This window comes from Eupeodes corollae, chromosome 3 (assembly GCF_945859685.1).
Source record: "Eupeodes corollae chromosome 3, idEupCoro1.1, whole genome shotgun sequence".
NCBI lineage: Eukaryota > Metazoa > Arthropoda > Insecta > Diptera > Syrphidae > Eupeodes > Eupeodes corollae.
The window spans coordinates 77,305,357-77,320,234 of record NC_079149.1 but is presented as its reverse complement, the minus strand read 5'-3'; the positions used below and the strand labels follow the sequence as shown (position 1 = coordinate 77,320,234).

Genomic DNA, 14,878 nt, shown 5'->3' with positions numbered 1-14,878 from the left:
GAACCGATAGATAGATTATTAAACTGTCCCTAGTGCTCCAGACAACCCCCCCCCCGCATTGCACTGTTATTTTGTTTTTAAACTTTTTCAAGAACTACTGAATAAGTTTCAATGTAATACTTACTGCATACAAACAAAATTTTAACTAAAACTGAAATAATATGTGTATACATAATTACAATTAATTTTTTAAAAAGCTGTCTAAGAATGTGAAGCATTCTTTTCTTATAAATCAAAGTTTTTTTGAGTAGTTGAATGTCATTTAAATTTTTGAAGAAAATATCATTTATTGATAAATTTGTTTAATTTTTAAATAAAAATATTATTTGCAAACAGAACAAGTTCGTGCCATCCCGTCTTGAATTTTATTTCTTTCACTTTCATCTGGAAATGTTGTGAGCATTGAGCCAAAATATAATATGAAAATTTGATATTCCTTGAACTTAAATTTATTTCTACTTCAGGAGAAAAGTAAGTTTATTTCCCGTATTGACCAATCTTTGGCTGCTTTAGCAAATTCTTTGGCGTTGAAAATTAAAGCTTCCATCTGCTCTACTTCTTAAAACTCTTTCTAAGGCATCATCTATTTCGTGCAATATCGGTAACTTAAAATAAAATTTTCGAGGCCTTAAACCATTTTAGTAGTGTAGTAGCATAAACTTCCATGTTTTATTGTATAATTTTCGGAGTTTTTTTTTTTAAATTGGCGGGAGCTATCGGTGAGAATTAAAATATGTTATATTCAAGCACACTTGTTTGTCCCCACAAATATCAAATCTTTAAAGTGATGTTAAACAAATAAAAACTTAACTTTGATTTCAATATAAAATAAACAATTTAATGATAAAAAATAAACTATTCGAAGCAACGATACTACAGAATATTAAAATACCTGTCCGACCTGAGAAGAGTCTAGAAAATTGCATCGGTATTAAGCATTTTACCATTTCATTTGTATGTTATTATAATGTTTTTTAAGAATTTATTTTTAAAACAAAAGAAAGAAAAACAATTGAATGAAACTAAACACGAATTTCAGCCCCTTTCAATGTATATTGTACTATACACTCTGTTATCTTCCGATTTGTATAACCAGAGCACGAAGGAAATGTACACAAATAGAAAAAGCGATTCTGTTAATTAAATTAAATTGTTCAGTATTGCTGTAAACGTGTTTCACATAAACTATTTTCGGATACCAACAATCATACATGTATAGCTTTACTTTATCAAGTCCCTTGCGGCACTCTTGTTTTGGTCAGTACAAGGATCTACTTCCTTTATAATTTCAGTTTATCTTTTTTAAGTTAACCGCAATAGGTACACCGCATGCACGCAGTACATGCACCTTAAGATTCTCTGGTTTATGGATACTCGGAAGACTCGAATTCAATTCAAAATACTCGTAGATACGAACATACTGCAGCGCATTTTCGACATTGTGGTTTTCTAACAATGAATAGAAAATTTAAACAAAATACAATGAAAAACCTACATTTCTCTTTGTGCTTTTCCTTGCAGGATGTCAAAGCAGCGTTCCCACTTTGAGAAAAAAACGAAGTGTATATGACAATTTAAGAGAGTATTTTTTCACTTTTTTTTTCGTTTATAAAATTGCAAATTTATTTCTGGGCCCTATCTTGAATCTCTATGGAATCATTCTTTTTCAGAAGCGTAGCGATAAACCTTTTCTATCATTTATTCTACTAATTGTGCCGAATGTTTGTTTTTGCAGTGGAAGGCCTATAAGAATAAACCTATGCACATTTCATATACCTACATAAAAACATAGTTTAGCACTAATAATAAGTTAACATTATTTAATTTTTCAATTATTAATTTAAAAAAATGAAGAAGTGAAGTGCATATACAAAACTTTTAAGTGAAGCATAAGTACATGCATGTAATTATAATTACCTTGAAATAAAGTGGGAACACTGAGTTGTCTAGAGTAGGGTTAAATTTGCATACTTACAAAAGTATCAAGTTCATGTAAGCAACTATCCCTTGTAGGAAAATGACAAAAGAAAGGTAAAATTCCGACATAATTAATTGTACATAGGTATACGCGCATGTATACGTATTATACAGGGTGTCCCAAAGTTCTTGAAATACGTTATTTTAAGCACAAGATCCTGTAAGTTAATCTTCTGGTTTCTGTTTTCTTTTACAGTTATAATGGTTTCTTGTGATTTTGGGAATCCTTTTTTAAATCTTAAGTCACTTTGTTGAATTTTATGCGATTTTTGAATGCGGATTATGATTTTCAAGTTATTTATTATCAAACTAGTTGTTTTGATTTTTAAGGTTTTTGTTAGTACTTCTATGCCATTTTTTTTATGAACATAAAAAAACTGTTATCAAGTATTAAAACAATAATTTTTTGCTTGAGATTTGGCAGAGTAAGAACAAATTAAGGAAATGATTTCAAAAATTGAACTGCCGCATTCCGTTACAACTTTTAAAGGAAGCGGAAACAAAAAATTACCCCAAAGTTTTTGGTTTAAGAGTAGCTCAGTTGTTGCATTTTCTTTTAAGGACACCCTATATATGTAGAAGTTGTAGTATATATTTCTAATTTACTGCGAATATGAATTCTAACTAAGAATGCAGGTCTTTTGTATGAATATCTAAGTTGTTAACATTTAAACATTTTACCGCAGGAGAGCGCTTTATTAAAAAAGCAAAAAAACATAATAACAAGTTTCGTAAAACTTAGTTTATTTCGAAGTATACAAAAGAGAATCGTCTGAATCAAAAAGTTATGGATCTTTCCAACTGGTTTTAATTATATGAAAAGTACACATAGTAATATTATTCTAAATTGTAAATTAATATTTATTTGGTACTGGAAGGTGTATACGAATGACCACAAAAAAAATATAAAAATAGTTATTTTGTGCAGTAGAATATAATTGGAAGACTTGATTCCATTAGAAACAAACTCAACCTGGTTCTATTATATTTCTAAAATGCACAGCTAAACCAATTCTACGAAATTAAATCACTAGTTTTCATTTCCAGGTGATGCTTCATTATCTTTTGTCTACTTCAAACTTCAAAAAAAAAACTCAAAAATTAAATCTGCAGTTCATAAATATTTTTTTAATAAACAAGAGATATATAAAACATTTCTAATGTAATGAATTGCAGTTCATTTCCTATCATGAAAAATTGGTGTTATGTTTAATTTTAGTTCTTATAGGCTGGGAAAAGTAGGGTCTAGGGTCATAATAAATTAATTCATGAAATCGGCGGAGCGGTTAAGCCTCAGAAGCGTTTCGAAAGGTCCCCGAAATTCATCTATTAACTTCATCTATTGTTGTGTATTTAAATAGGATGAGATGCAAGTGTATGATCACACCGACTCTAATATTTATTTCAGTACTAGCTTTCCCGACAAACGTTGTCTTGCCATTGTAAATAATTTCTAGAGAATATCTTGATAGAAATATGTAAATAACTTATTGTAAGTGTGTAAGGATGTGGTATAGAAGAGGCGAGATCTAGAGCACTGTAAACGGTGACAAAAAATTAAAATAACAAATCACCAACCTTTTTTTTTAAAGTTATTTAAATTAATTCCTTAAAATTATATACATATCGCTAATTATGGCTATACTACAAAAAAAATATCAATCCTTTAATGCAACAGATCCCATCTGTCGCCAATACAAACAAACTGAATACTTTGCCCACTTGAGAGCACGCAACGTACAATTTGTCCGTGTAGAACATGAAGTGATCAAATCTAAGTAATTGACAGATATCAGAAAGCCTTGAGACTTATTGATAGTCATTGCAAATAACAATATAATTAGAAACAGAAGGTGTTCAAAAGGTCGGTCGGATGAAAGATTGTGAACCATTTTCATCTGTAGTAACTTTTCCGTCGCCTATATCTAACAGTTGTTCGAGAATGTTTCAGCGGATAGATCTTGAAGCATTTGAAAACGCATATTTACTCCCAATTGTACTTTTTCAACATTACGCCATAGTGGAAATTAAGCAAGCATTGATCTCATCAGCGAACGTTGAACGCGGAATAAAGGGAAGTGCTTGAAATAAGCTAAAAGGAGTGCCGGCAAATAGCATTTCGTTGTTTTTTATATCTTTCAATATCCTGTTCAACGCCTCAAGCAAATATTTGTGTGCCAAAGTGCATTCATCACTTTCATATGCATTCATGATAATTTTACAACGTATCAGCACTGTGGCCATGGATGATTGTATTTTTATATTGAACACCGCGTCTGAGTTATCTTGAATATTAGTGGCAGTTTAAATACTGAATGACCTGTTCTGCCTCCATCCAATAAAGTTCTCGAAATGCCAGAAGATGCAATGCGATACCATTATTTGATCATATTATAGCAATTAGCGAAATAAGGAATGTTTTTGCCAGTTCCACCCTGTCCTGCAGAGACTTTCGTTTTGAATAAATGATTTATAACTTAATCAAGATCAGTTTCCTAAACCAAATTAAGGATTTACAACTTTAGAAAATTAATCAAAACAACAAAACATAAAGACGTATAGTACTAATCAAAATAATAACACTTTTTATGAAGTGTATGTTGATGATTTCCACTTAAGCTCTGAAAACCTGAAGCCTCAAAAGCTCCGTATTCTTACGTGCACCTGATCGCTCAGTTTGAATTGTTTGATATATAGCATAAGAGTTCCAAGTTTAATTTTGATATAAATAATTTATAATCCTAAAAATTCTATGTTAAAAAAAAAAAAAAATCGTAATAAAGAAAAAATTTCGCTATTGACCCTTTTACTTAACAAAGTATGTATATGTATATCCCGCGTCAGGGGTCAGGATTAAATAATAAGAACTCTCGCTTCCATCTCTTAATTAAAATAGGCTTGCACGGTAAATATTACCATACAATTTGTATCGGTTAGCCAAAAAGAGCACTTACTTATTTAAATAACCATTTAACCGATTTCGAATAATTTTTTTTTTTATTTTTCTGGGCATCCAGTGCCAAAGTCATTTGATAAAAACATTTTAAGAGGACAATAAACAATTCCACAAAAACATTATTAGCCAATTTAGCGAGATGGACGATTTGTTTAGATTTATTGAAGGTTTACACAACGTTCTCGAGCTTAAAAATAATTGTTTCTTCTCCAAATTCGCTGTACCTCTCCTTCTGTTTAACCCTTAAACCCTATTCAAGGTGCTGCATCGACCTGTACCTTATTTGATTGATAATATATATGGAGGCCCTCAAATTAAAATGTGTACTAAATGTGTTGAAAAGAAGTTTTAATAAAATTTTCTGATATTCTATTTAAATTACAATAAAAGTCAATAAAATAAATAATAAAAATGTAAACGTACTATTATTTAATAAAATACCTTGATACAAAAAACAGGATGCCGTGGCACCCAGGGTAGGAAATGCCCACTCCGTGTCTAATATCAGTTATAGTGAACGTTTATATCCCTTAAGTCACAAATAAAATTCAATTCAAATTCAAATTCATTCCCAAAGTGAAACCTTTAGTTAGTGTATTAGACATTTAGAATTTTCTTTGGTCTAAACTCGGGTATCAATTTCAAGGTTCTTTTAAAATTGTGATTGTTGGCTTACATCAACCGCTTGCACATTTTAAAGATGCTGGCAACTAGATGAACTTCATCCATAATGAGCTGTAAGAATCTTGTTTTAACTTAGGCCAACTTTCCAAAGAAAATAAATCGGCATCCTGTAAGAAAGACGGAATATCTATTCAATTGAAATCTCCTGTATCTGTAACGTTTATTACATCTATTTCTTCGCAATTAAAAGATAATTGCGTAGGAACCAAACATGCGAGCTATAACTTCCTCGGATTTTCCATCAGCCAAATCTCCCTTCGGCCTCCAAAGGTAATACTACTGTAATCCCTCCAATATACAAAGGCATCAATATCACCTACCCAAGTTTCGTTTGGGCAAAATTGGAATGGGCCAGCAAACTAACAAAAGCTATAAAATAGCACTTTTCCTTAGAGACACTCCGCGCAAAGCTAACAAAGTATGGATACGGGATTTATTTATTACATTTTTTTAAATTTTAACTGTTGGTTGGAAACGCACACTGCCACTACAGTTTTAAAAAGTGCAAAAGTAGCGCAAAAAGTAGTTTGATAGGAATGCAACCCTTAGGCACATCTGTTGTTCTTTCAAACCAATCAGAGTTTTCGTTATCGTATCACAATCTTAAGTTTGTTACATTACAGCAGCGTGAGTCGATCCGTTATTTTTAGTCCAAACCAAAAGTATTTCCGATAGTAAATTTTAGGTAAACGGAACTGTACAGTAATTTTCTGCAAAAATATAACTCGTCATTTTTTTTCAAAAATGTTCTATTGAGTATTTACGTCACTTACTTTGGCGAGCACTTTGTAGAGAAATCAAACAATATTTCAGAAAAGTTCTTGAAATATTTTTGATTTGTTTCTTTGTTGTGGACGCTTTGTGAAGCATTTCGGAAATGGTTCTTTGTTTCCCATTTATGTATCCTGTTTTGTTCGTAAAAATGGACTTGTAAGAAAAGGCTCTGATATTGTCATGTTTTTTGATCATGAATTTTGTTCTACCTCATCTTTTTTGCAATTTATATTTCAAGAAATTTCAGAAAAAATATCATTTTACAAATTTCATCAAGTGGATTCCACAAAATGTTTTTTCACGCCTCACATTCTAATCAATAGGAAAAAATTTTAGTCAATTCTTTACACTTTTGGCGCTCCTCGAGAGCGTTTCTGAACTGTTTCAAAAATGTTTCTTTGGTCTGGTAGCATCTCACAGTGAGATGTACTAGTAGGTCGGCAGTTATAGCCTAATTATTTATTTGTATTGCTTTTCTTCTGTGATAACGTGAAGATAACTATTTGCATGTGGTAATAAATTATTAATTTATAAATTAGTTTTGATTGATCTTTCTCATTATCTTTATTATAATATTAAAGAAACGAATTTGTTTGCTTTTGTTTGTGGAATTTTGAAACAATTTCACGGAAATCCCTATTTTATTGTATCAATTTTGAAAAAAAAAAATATTTTCAAGATTAAAATGAGTACATATTTCAAAAACTATTCACTCTCACAGCTTATTAAAACTTAAAACGCGGAAAAATAAACGCCCTCCTTCCGATACAATAGTTGTCTCTCTAGCTCTAGCCTTTTGGTGCACCCTACACCAATCACCCTGTACATACACACTATTGTTATAACATGGGTCCACAACTGAAAACTGTATATGTTTTTTTTTATTTTTTCAGGTGCTATTATTTTTGGATCAGATCAAGAAGTACGTGAGGTTATGCGCGCTGTTCGTAGAAATAATGCAACTGGAGCCTTTTCATGGATCGGCTCGGATGGATGGAGTGCCAGAAATCTCGTATCAGATGGCAATGAACCCGAAGTAAGTTCAACCAACCCACGGCTTAAATAATACTGTACAGATGTGTCTATTTAATCACTTTATCCCAATATATTTTACTGAAATAGCTCTATAAGAAGTTTAACTCGCTCTTCTCCTAAGCATACACTTGTTTAACAAATCAATTTGCATTGATTTCCTAAATATTGGATGCAGATTTAAAAAAAAAAATATTTCAATTAATACTTTGAACATTGTAAAGAAATGCCACATAATTAATGTTTTAAAAAATCTATATATTGAAAGGTCCTGAAGGGATTTTTAGCTTCGAAATCAAACATTAACAAAACAGTTGGTCATATGAAAAAATAAGTATTTTATATTCGACTTGTGTTTGTAAAAAAGAACAGTATTTCATAAATTTAGATTAACGAAAATCAAATTCCTTTTGATTTTACTCTATAATTGATCACTGAAATTAATTTAGTCTAATCTTATGTGGAATTGTGTGAACACTAAATCTTGGGTTTAAGATAAAGTTAGTGTTGAAGTTTTCAGATCCAAAAGCTTTATAAATGACGCAATCATTGAAAGAAAGTTATTTTTAAATTAAAGAACGAAAGATTTCTAAAGCATCCGCATACATGAGTGGGACACTTTCAATTTAAAAATACTTTGGTAATGTCATTGATATATATTACCAAAAAGAAGGACCGAGACGGCCTTGAGGCACTCTCGAGGTAGCGGTCATATGTGAAGAAGAAATGTTAATAATACGAATATATTGAATACGATCCTTTAAATATGCATCTATCTAGTTTTAAACGTTAGAGTGGATCCCCAGTTTTTGAAGCTTTATAAGTAATAAATTATGATTAACCCAATCAAATGCTTAAGGTTTAAAGGCATCCGTGTGCAAAACATCAAATTAATACCTTTTCTTAAGTCCATTTAATACATTATTAGACAGAATTACAGACAGAATTAAGGTAATTATACAAGTAGATCTAATAGGAACAAAACCATATTGGCAAGGAGAAATAAAACTGTTGAAAATTGGAGTTAATCTTACATACATTATTTTTTCAAAAACTTTAAGAATTGTAGTTATCTTACAAAAGGGCTATTGTTAGAAACTTCCTTGCGTATTGCCTGATCTATAAATTGTTGTAATTAAAGAACGTTTTCATGTATTTAAAAACTCACCACTTAAAAAAAACGATTAAAAATTATTTTCAAAGAAACTGATCCTCTACCACACCACTGTAGGATAATAGGAACGATTCCATCCAAGTCAAGTCGTATGTCACCATTAATTTCAGATAAGACTTGATTAATTTCCGAAGTTGAAATGTTTAAATTTCCAATATTTAAATAGCTTCCAGAGTAATTAAATTGATTATCAAGAAATAAAGAATATTTGAAGTAGTAACTAAGCAAACGGATCAAAAGTGACTAGTATAAAAGGTTAGACACAACTGAAAGATCATGATGATATGGCATTGTGTTGTTTTTCTTTGAATTTTTCTGTAAGTAACAAAAATAAATATCTAACTATTATCATCTTAGGTTGAGGGAACTCTATCTGTTCAACCACAAGCTAACCCAGTCAAAGGTTTCGAAGAATACTTCCTTAATTTAACTGTTGAAAACAATGAAAGAAATCCTTGGTTTATTGGTAGGAAAAATAATAAATCAGTATTTGAAGTCCAATTGTTGAAGTTTATTTTGTTTTATATAAAAGAATTTTGGGAAGATCATTTTCAATGCCGCTACCCAAAGAGCGTTAGTACCCCATACAACAATTACAATCGCACATGCAATGGTAAAGAGAAACTCACTCGCAGTAATACTGACTTTGAGGATCAATTGCAATTCGTAAGCGATGCTGTTATGGCGTTTGCATATGCTCTAAGGTAAGGAATTATTTTAATCTACTTATTCATTAACTATTAAACCTTATTAGCCCTTATAGTGAATTAATTATCCTAATAATTGTTACAGGGCTATGCATAATGATCTCTGTGGGGGACTCCCTTCGCTATGTGATGCAATGAAACCAACCAAGGGTGCAGATTTGCTGAAATATCTTCGGAATGTAAATTTTACGGGTATGTATGTATAGGTATAGTACTTAATAAATTTCAATCAAATGGAAAATTAATAAAAAATGTCTGCAAATCAAGTGCAATGAATTAAGTTATTCTTTGCACTGCTTAACCGCTGCGAGGTTATTATTACAAGAGTTGCAAACATTGCTAATATTCACATAATGATTATGATGGTGATTGAGTTCATATTGTCAAAACCATATCTTTAAGTTTGTCTATCTGTTTTTCTGATTGAACAATGGGATTTAAAGTTATTGAACAAATCTGGAAAGTAGGCTTGTGTTTACCTCAATTTCCGTCAAAAAATCAATTCATTTTACAATGACAATTATTGTCAAAAAAATGTAACTAATTACTGTGGATTTTGCGCCAGGTGGTATGGTCCATACTTAATTTTAAATGACGTAAGTTTACAAAGACGATTAAATTTTATTTTTGCCAGATTTTAGAATGATAGAGACACACATAAAAACATTATATTTTAAAATCACTAAAATTCATCATAATTAATTCCAATAATGGCAACTTTTGTCCAATTTATACAATATAGTTATGAAAACAGAAGTTCAGAAGTTCGTTAAACTTTGTCATACTTTATAAATAATGACAAGTCTTTTCCACAGTTATGTTAATATTTTGATGCTATCTTGATTATAGTTTGTTTTATAAATACCTTTAAAATTCAGTTGTTATTATATTAGCTTGATATTTGCCATTTACGATTATTAACAATGAAACAACGAGTTAAAATTAATTATAACTTCCTATATAAGTACGTAGACACTTTTCACACATTTAGTTATAGTCATTAACCAATTACGACACAAATGGGTAAATTTGTGAAGAATTTGAAGTGGAAGCGTTGATAATTTGGTAAGGCTTTGATGACTCGAATTTATCGGGTTATCGCTCACCAGCTTTTAGAGAACCAGCTAATAGTGACTTAGAACTTTCAACCATCTCCGTGGGCATCAAATGTCAGGAATGGAGGGGAATTACAGTTTTTTATGCCGAATGCTAATTTGAGAAAGAACTTTTTATGAGCATAATTATTCTTGGGGGAATTGCCAATTTCTCGCAGGAAGGTGCAAGGCATTGTACCAAAGGCCTTTTTATTTATTATACCGTTATAAGTTTAAAACACAGTGCGAACAAATTCGATTATAAAATGAGTTTCAAAAAGAGAGACACTGATGCGTATTTGCTTGGCAAGTCTAAACATTGCAATGAATGGAAATATTGAACCAATATCAGTAGCCCTGAAGAAGTTGATGAAGTATATTTTCCTTTTGATCTTTTATCCCTGTTGAATGATGACTTCTCAGCCGGTCCCGATGGCATTTCCCCGATTGTATTAAAAGAGTGTAAAGTAGAACTCCTTACGTTTATAATCAAACTTTCTCTAAAAACTGGCAAATTTCCTAGTAATATGCAGAGGCACACAGTGTGAGCACTAGGAAAAGAAGAGAGAGTTTTAAAGGAGATGTCTGTGCACATTGGTTCATGAATATTGCAATGACTAAGAAAGACAGAGTGTGGTAAGGTATTTCACATTCGCGTAGTACGGCTAAAGAACGAATCTCTGTATTTGACAGTACGGCCGAAGTTGGGCTTGGAGGTATACTGATGAGCATTCCTAGAAGAGCGAGTATTACGGTTGAGCTGTTTAAGGGGATGAATATTTCACGGCTATTTCACTAGAGCATAAGCCGTTAAAATAACGGCAAAAAAGGGTCAGGCAAGAGACCTTACGACGATGTTCGAGCGAAGTAAATGAACTTATGATGATATTATCATCTATCAATTTAAATGCTCTACGTTCAATACTAGCCAAGAGGCTTAAGTAAGTTGCAGGAGCACCAGCCCAGAGATGGGAGTTATACTCAAGCTCTGGACGTATATAAGTCTTGTAGATAACATCGACATCGCATATGTGATCATTCCACAAAAGGTGGTTGATGACACACATACCGAGAATATCGAGGTGTTCAGTTCATTGATGCAAGTGCCATCCATGGATAATGGCAATGGGGTTATATCTCGCTTAAACGATACAAGACAGCATTGCATTTTCGAAGCATTTAATTATACGCGGTTTTTTAATCCCCATTGAACAATGCTGTTTAGGGCGGAATTTAATCAACTTGTCATATTTTGTCGTTGCAGTTCCACATCCGAAGAAGAGTTATGTAAGTCTGAAAAGGAATATGAAAAGCTACGAGTACTTTCGTCAGCGAAACAATGTTTTGGATTTGAAGTTGCAGACAGGAGATCATTCATAAATATGACAAAGAGTGTTGGAGATAGAACAGAGCCCTGGGGCACACCAGCATTTATTTTGTGGTTTTAAGACTTAAATTCATCCAATACTACTTGTTTTGAACGATCCGAAAAATAATTATTAATCCAATGAAGCAAGGATTCATGAAAACCGAAAGCACGCATTTTGCATAAGAGAGCCTTATGCCAAACCCTATCAAATGCTTTTGAAATATCAAGTGCAATAATCTTACTTTCTCTAAAGGGATGTATAGATTTGCTCCACTGTTTGGTGAGATGAATCATGAGATCACCAGTGGACCTATTGCTTCGAAAGCCGTACTGCCGGTCATTAAGAAAATTTCGATCTTCAAGATATTTCTTGAGCTGATAATAAATCAGCGTTTCCATGACCTTTCAAAGGAGGGACGTTAGTGCAATCGGTCCTTAATTAGAAGATGAAGAAGTTTGAACAAGTTTTTTGTATAAGTGTAGAATTTTTTAGCTAGAATCTTATTTGCGATCAGGAACATGGTTTTGTGAAAAAAAGATCAACCGTTACAAATCTCGTCACATTCTCAAGCATATGTTCAAATGCTTTAGAACAAAGTAATGAAGTTGACTGACACTAAAACCAACTTAGCCACGGAGTTATTTTATTTATACTTAAGGCTCTTGGTTTTACAAATTATACCTTGAAAACAGATCATATGAGGTAAAATTTAGAAATTGTGATTCAGAAATTTTCGTTGCTCAATCCAGTGTTCCCCAGGGAAGCCATCTTGACCCTTTTCTGTTCATACTGTCTATAAACGATGTATCTTCATGTCTACGCTCAAGTTTTCATATTTGCTGACGACATAAAGATTTTTAAAACAATAACGACCATCCATGATCGTATTCTTTTACAAGCCACCATTTTGGTGTGGGAAAAATAGGTTTGATGATAATTTTTATTACAAAACGAATCGGTAGTGTATTTGATTATTGTATATCACAGCAAAAACTCTGTCGCGTCTTCCCATTTAAGGATTTAGGTGTTCATTTCTGTTCCAACTTAGAATTTACAAGTCACATTACTATTGGTTTTATGAAACGTTGAGCAAAGGAGTTCAATAATCCCTATTTTACTCTTTCTTTATACAATTGTCATGTTCGTCCTCATCTTGAATATGCTTCGCAGGTATGAACTCCCTATTACGAAATTCATAGAAAACGTATTGAATCAATTCAATATAATTTTATTCGCTTTGCCCCAAAGGGTCTTCCTTGGGATGATCCTTATGATCTGCCTCCCCATAAACATTCAATTCAGCTTCTTTAAATGCAATCTCTCCATCAAAGGCGTGTTAATAATGACTTAATATTTCTTCATCAACTCATTAAAGTTGAAATTGCTGCACCTTAATTGCCATCTTATGTACATTTGAACTAACGAGGTGGAACTCATCACCTGCGTAAATTTGATTTTATACATATTGAGTTACATAGAACTAACTATTTGAAGAATTAAGCTTTAAGGCGAATAAGCATTTTATATAACATTAATTGTTCATCGAAAGTTTTAAGCCTAAATAAGGTAGGATTAAAATCAATGTTTAGAACCAGTGCTGCGCTATCGTAAACGTCTTTAATTAATTTTTTGTTCTGTAATAGTTCTTTTCAAATTTTATTTATGTTATGTAATTTGTGCGTGTGTTAGGCTTTAATTGAATTATTTTCTTACTAACAACTAACACATGGACTTATGATGAGCCTTTGATCGTAGTTTGACGCTTGGTATAAGCTAACTACTTTCTGAAAATTCTGAAGTGTTTAAAAAATAAAGAAAAATAATTTTACATTCTTGTAAAATTAGATTAATAATAATAAGCATTTTATATAACATTATATGAACTAAGGAGGACTCCTAAAAGCTTCTATCGCTTTTTCACTAGCGACTATAGGACCCTTTATCTATTTTAAATTTCATCCGAGACTACTCTAACCTCTTAATTTGTAAACAACTTATTTTAACACTTTTTGAAGTATCGCACTGAAATTGAGGCCCAATGTTTTAATCGAAACAAAATACGTCCCCTGAATTTTCATGCTCAACTTGATAATATTGTATTTAATCAAAGTTAGCGCCAGTAAAACTTTCGATTTTCAACTTTTCCGTTGATCAATTTGAGCTCTACAAATGCAAATGCATTTAGGTACTGTACATACTATTTTCGCATTTTGTTTAAAACGTTCCTTTGCCGATGCATGTCCGAATCGACATAGATTTTTTAATTGAATTTGTTCATTGTTTTCTCGTCCTGTGCTCCGACTGAAATAAACTTGGAGTTCCAATAAAGAAACTCAAAGCGAATATTTAAATATTTGGGAAACCAAGATGTTGATATATTTATAAAGGTGAACTTCGAAGTTCAAATAAAGCAATACACCAATTGAAAGTGCTCTAATTGTCCTTAAATAAATCATTTTGTATATGTACTTCAAATAATGATAAAAAGGTATATACATAATAACTGTTTTGTAGCGTGTAAGTGAACTGTCAGAACGATGCTGCTCAGTTCATTTAATATTTTTAAACCTTTCGTTTTTTTAGATCCATTATCTGTTCAAATTATTGTCTATCTCTAACAAACCACTAATTTTTGCATAAATGGTTCAAATGTCTAAAATAATACAATATAGCTTACAAAATTCGACTTATAATAATAATTATGAATTAATTATCTTGAATGGGTATATTTCTGGATGAATACATGTATCTATATCTAATTTTAATTAATATGTCAGTTTAAAATTATTCATTTTCAGGTTTGAGTGGAGATGAATTTAGATTCGATGAAAATGGTGATGGTCCAGCCCGGTATAATATTATACACTTTAAACAATCTGCCGTTGGTCAATACGGTTGGGTAAAGGTGGGCGAATATTATGAAGGCGAACTGCGATTGAATATGTCAGGTAATATACAACATTAAATTATGCAAATTAAATAGTTAATGCCTACATATATATTGAAAGATCTAAGCATTAGATAAGTTTTCCATTTGGTTGGGTTAACAATTTTGTTAACGAACAGTTAAATTTTGTATGCCAACGGATCTACACAATTTCGTTATATTT

General features: G+C 31.6%; 1 protein-coding gene across 1 annotated transcript in view; it reads left to right on the top strand.

Annotated features, from left to right (window-relative positions):
- Window positions 1-14,878, top strand: part of LOC129949367 (metabotropic glutamate receptor 2) — a 60,684-nt gene that overhangs the window by 23,259 nt on the left and 22,547 nt on the right. The window contains exons 5-9 of the mRNA XM_056060772.1: window positions 7,285-7,427; window positions 8,955-9,063; window positions 9,130-9,301; window positions 9,390-9,496; window positions 14,567-14,716. Coding sequence (XP_055916747.1) covers window positions 7,285-7,427; window positions 8,955-9,063; window positions 9,130-9,301; window positions 9,390-9,496; window positions 14,567-14,716 — 681 coding nt within the window. The remainder of the gene's footprint in view (window positions 1-7,284; window positions 7,428-8,954; window positions 9,064-9,129; window positions 9,302-9,389; window positions 9,497-14,566; window positions 14,717-14,878) is intronic.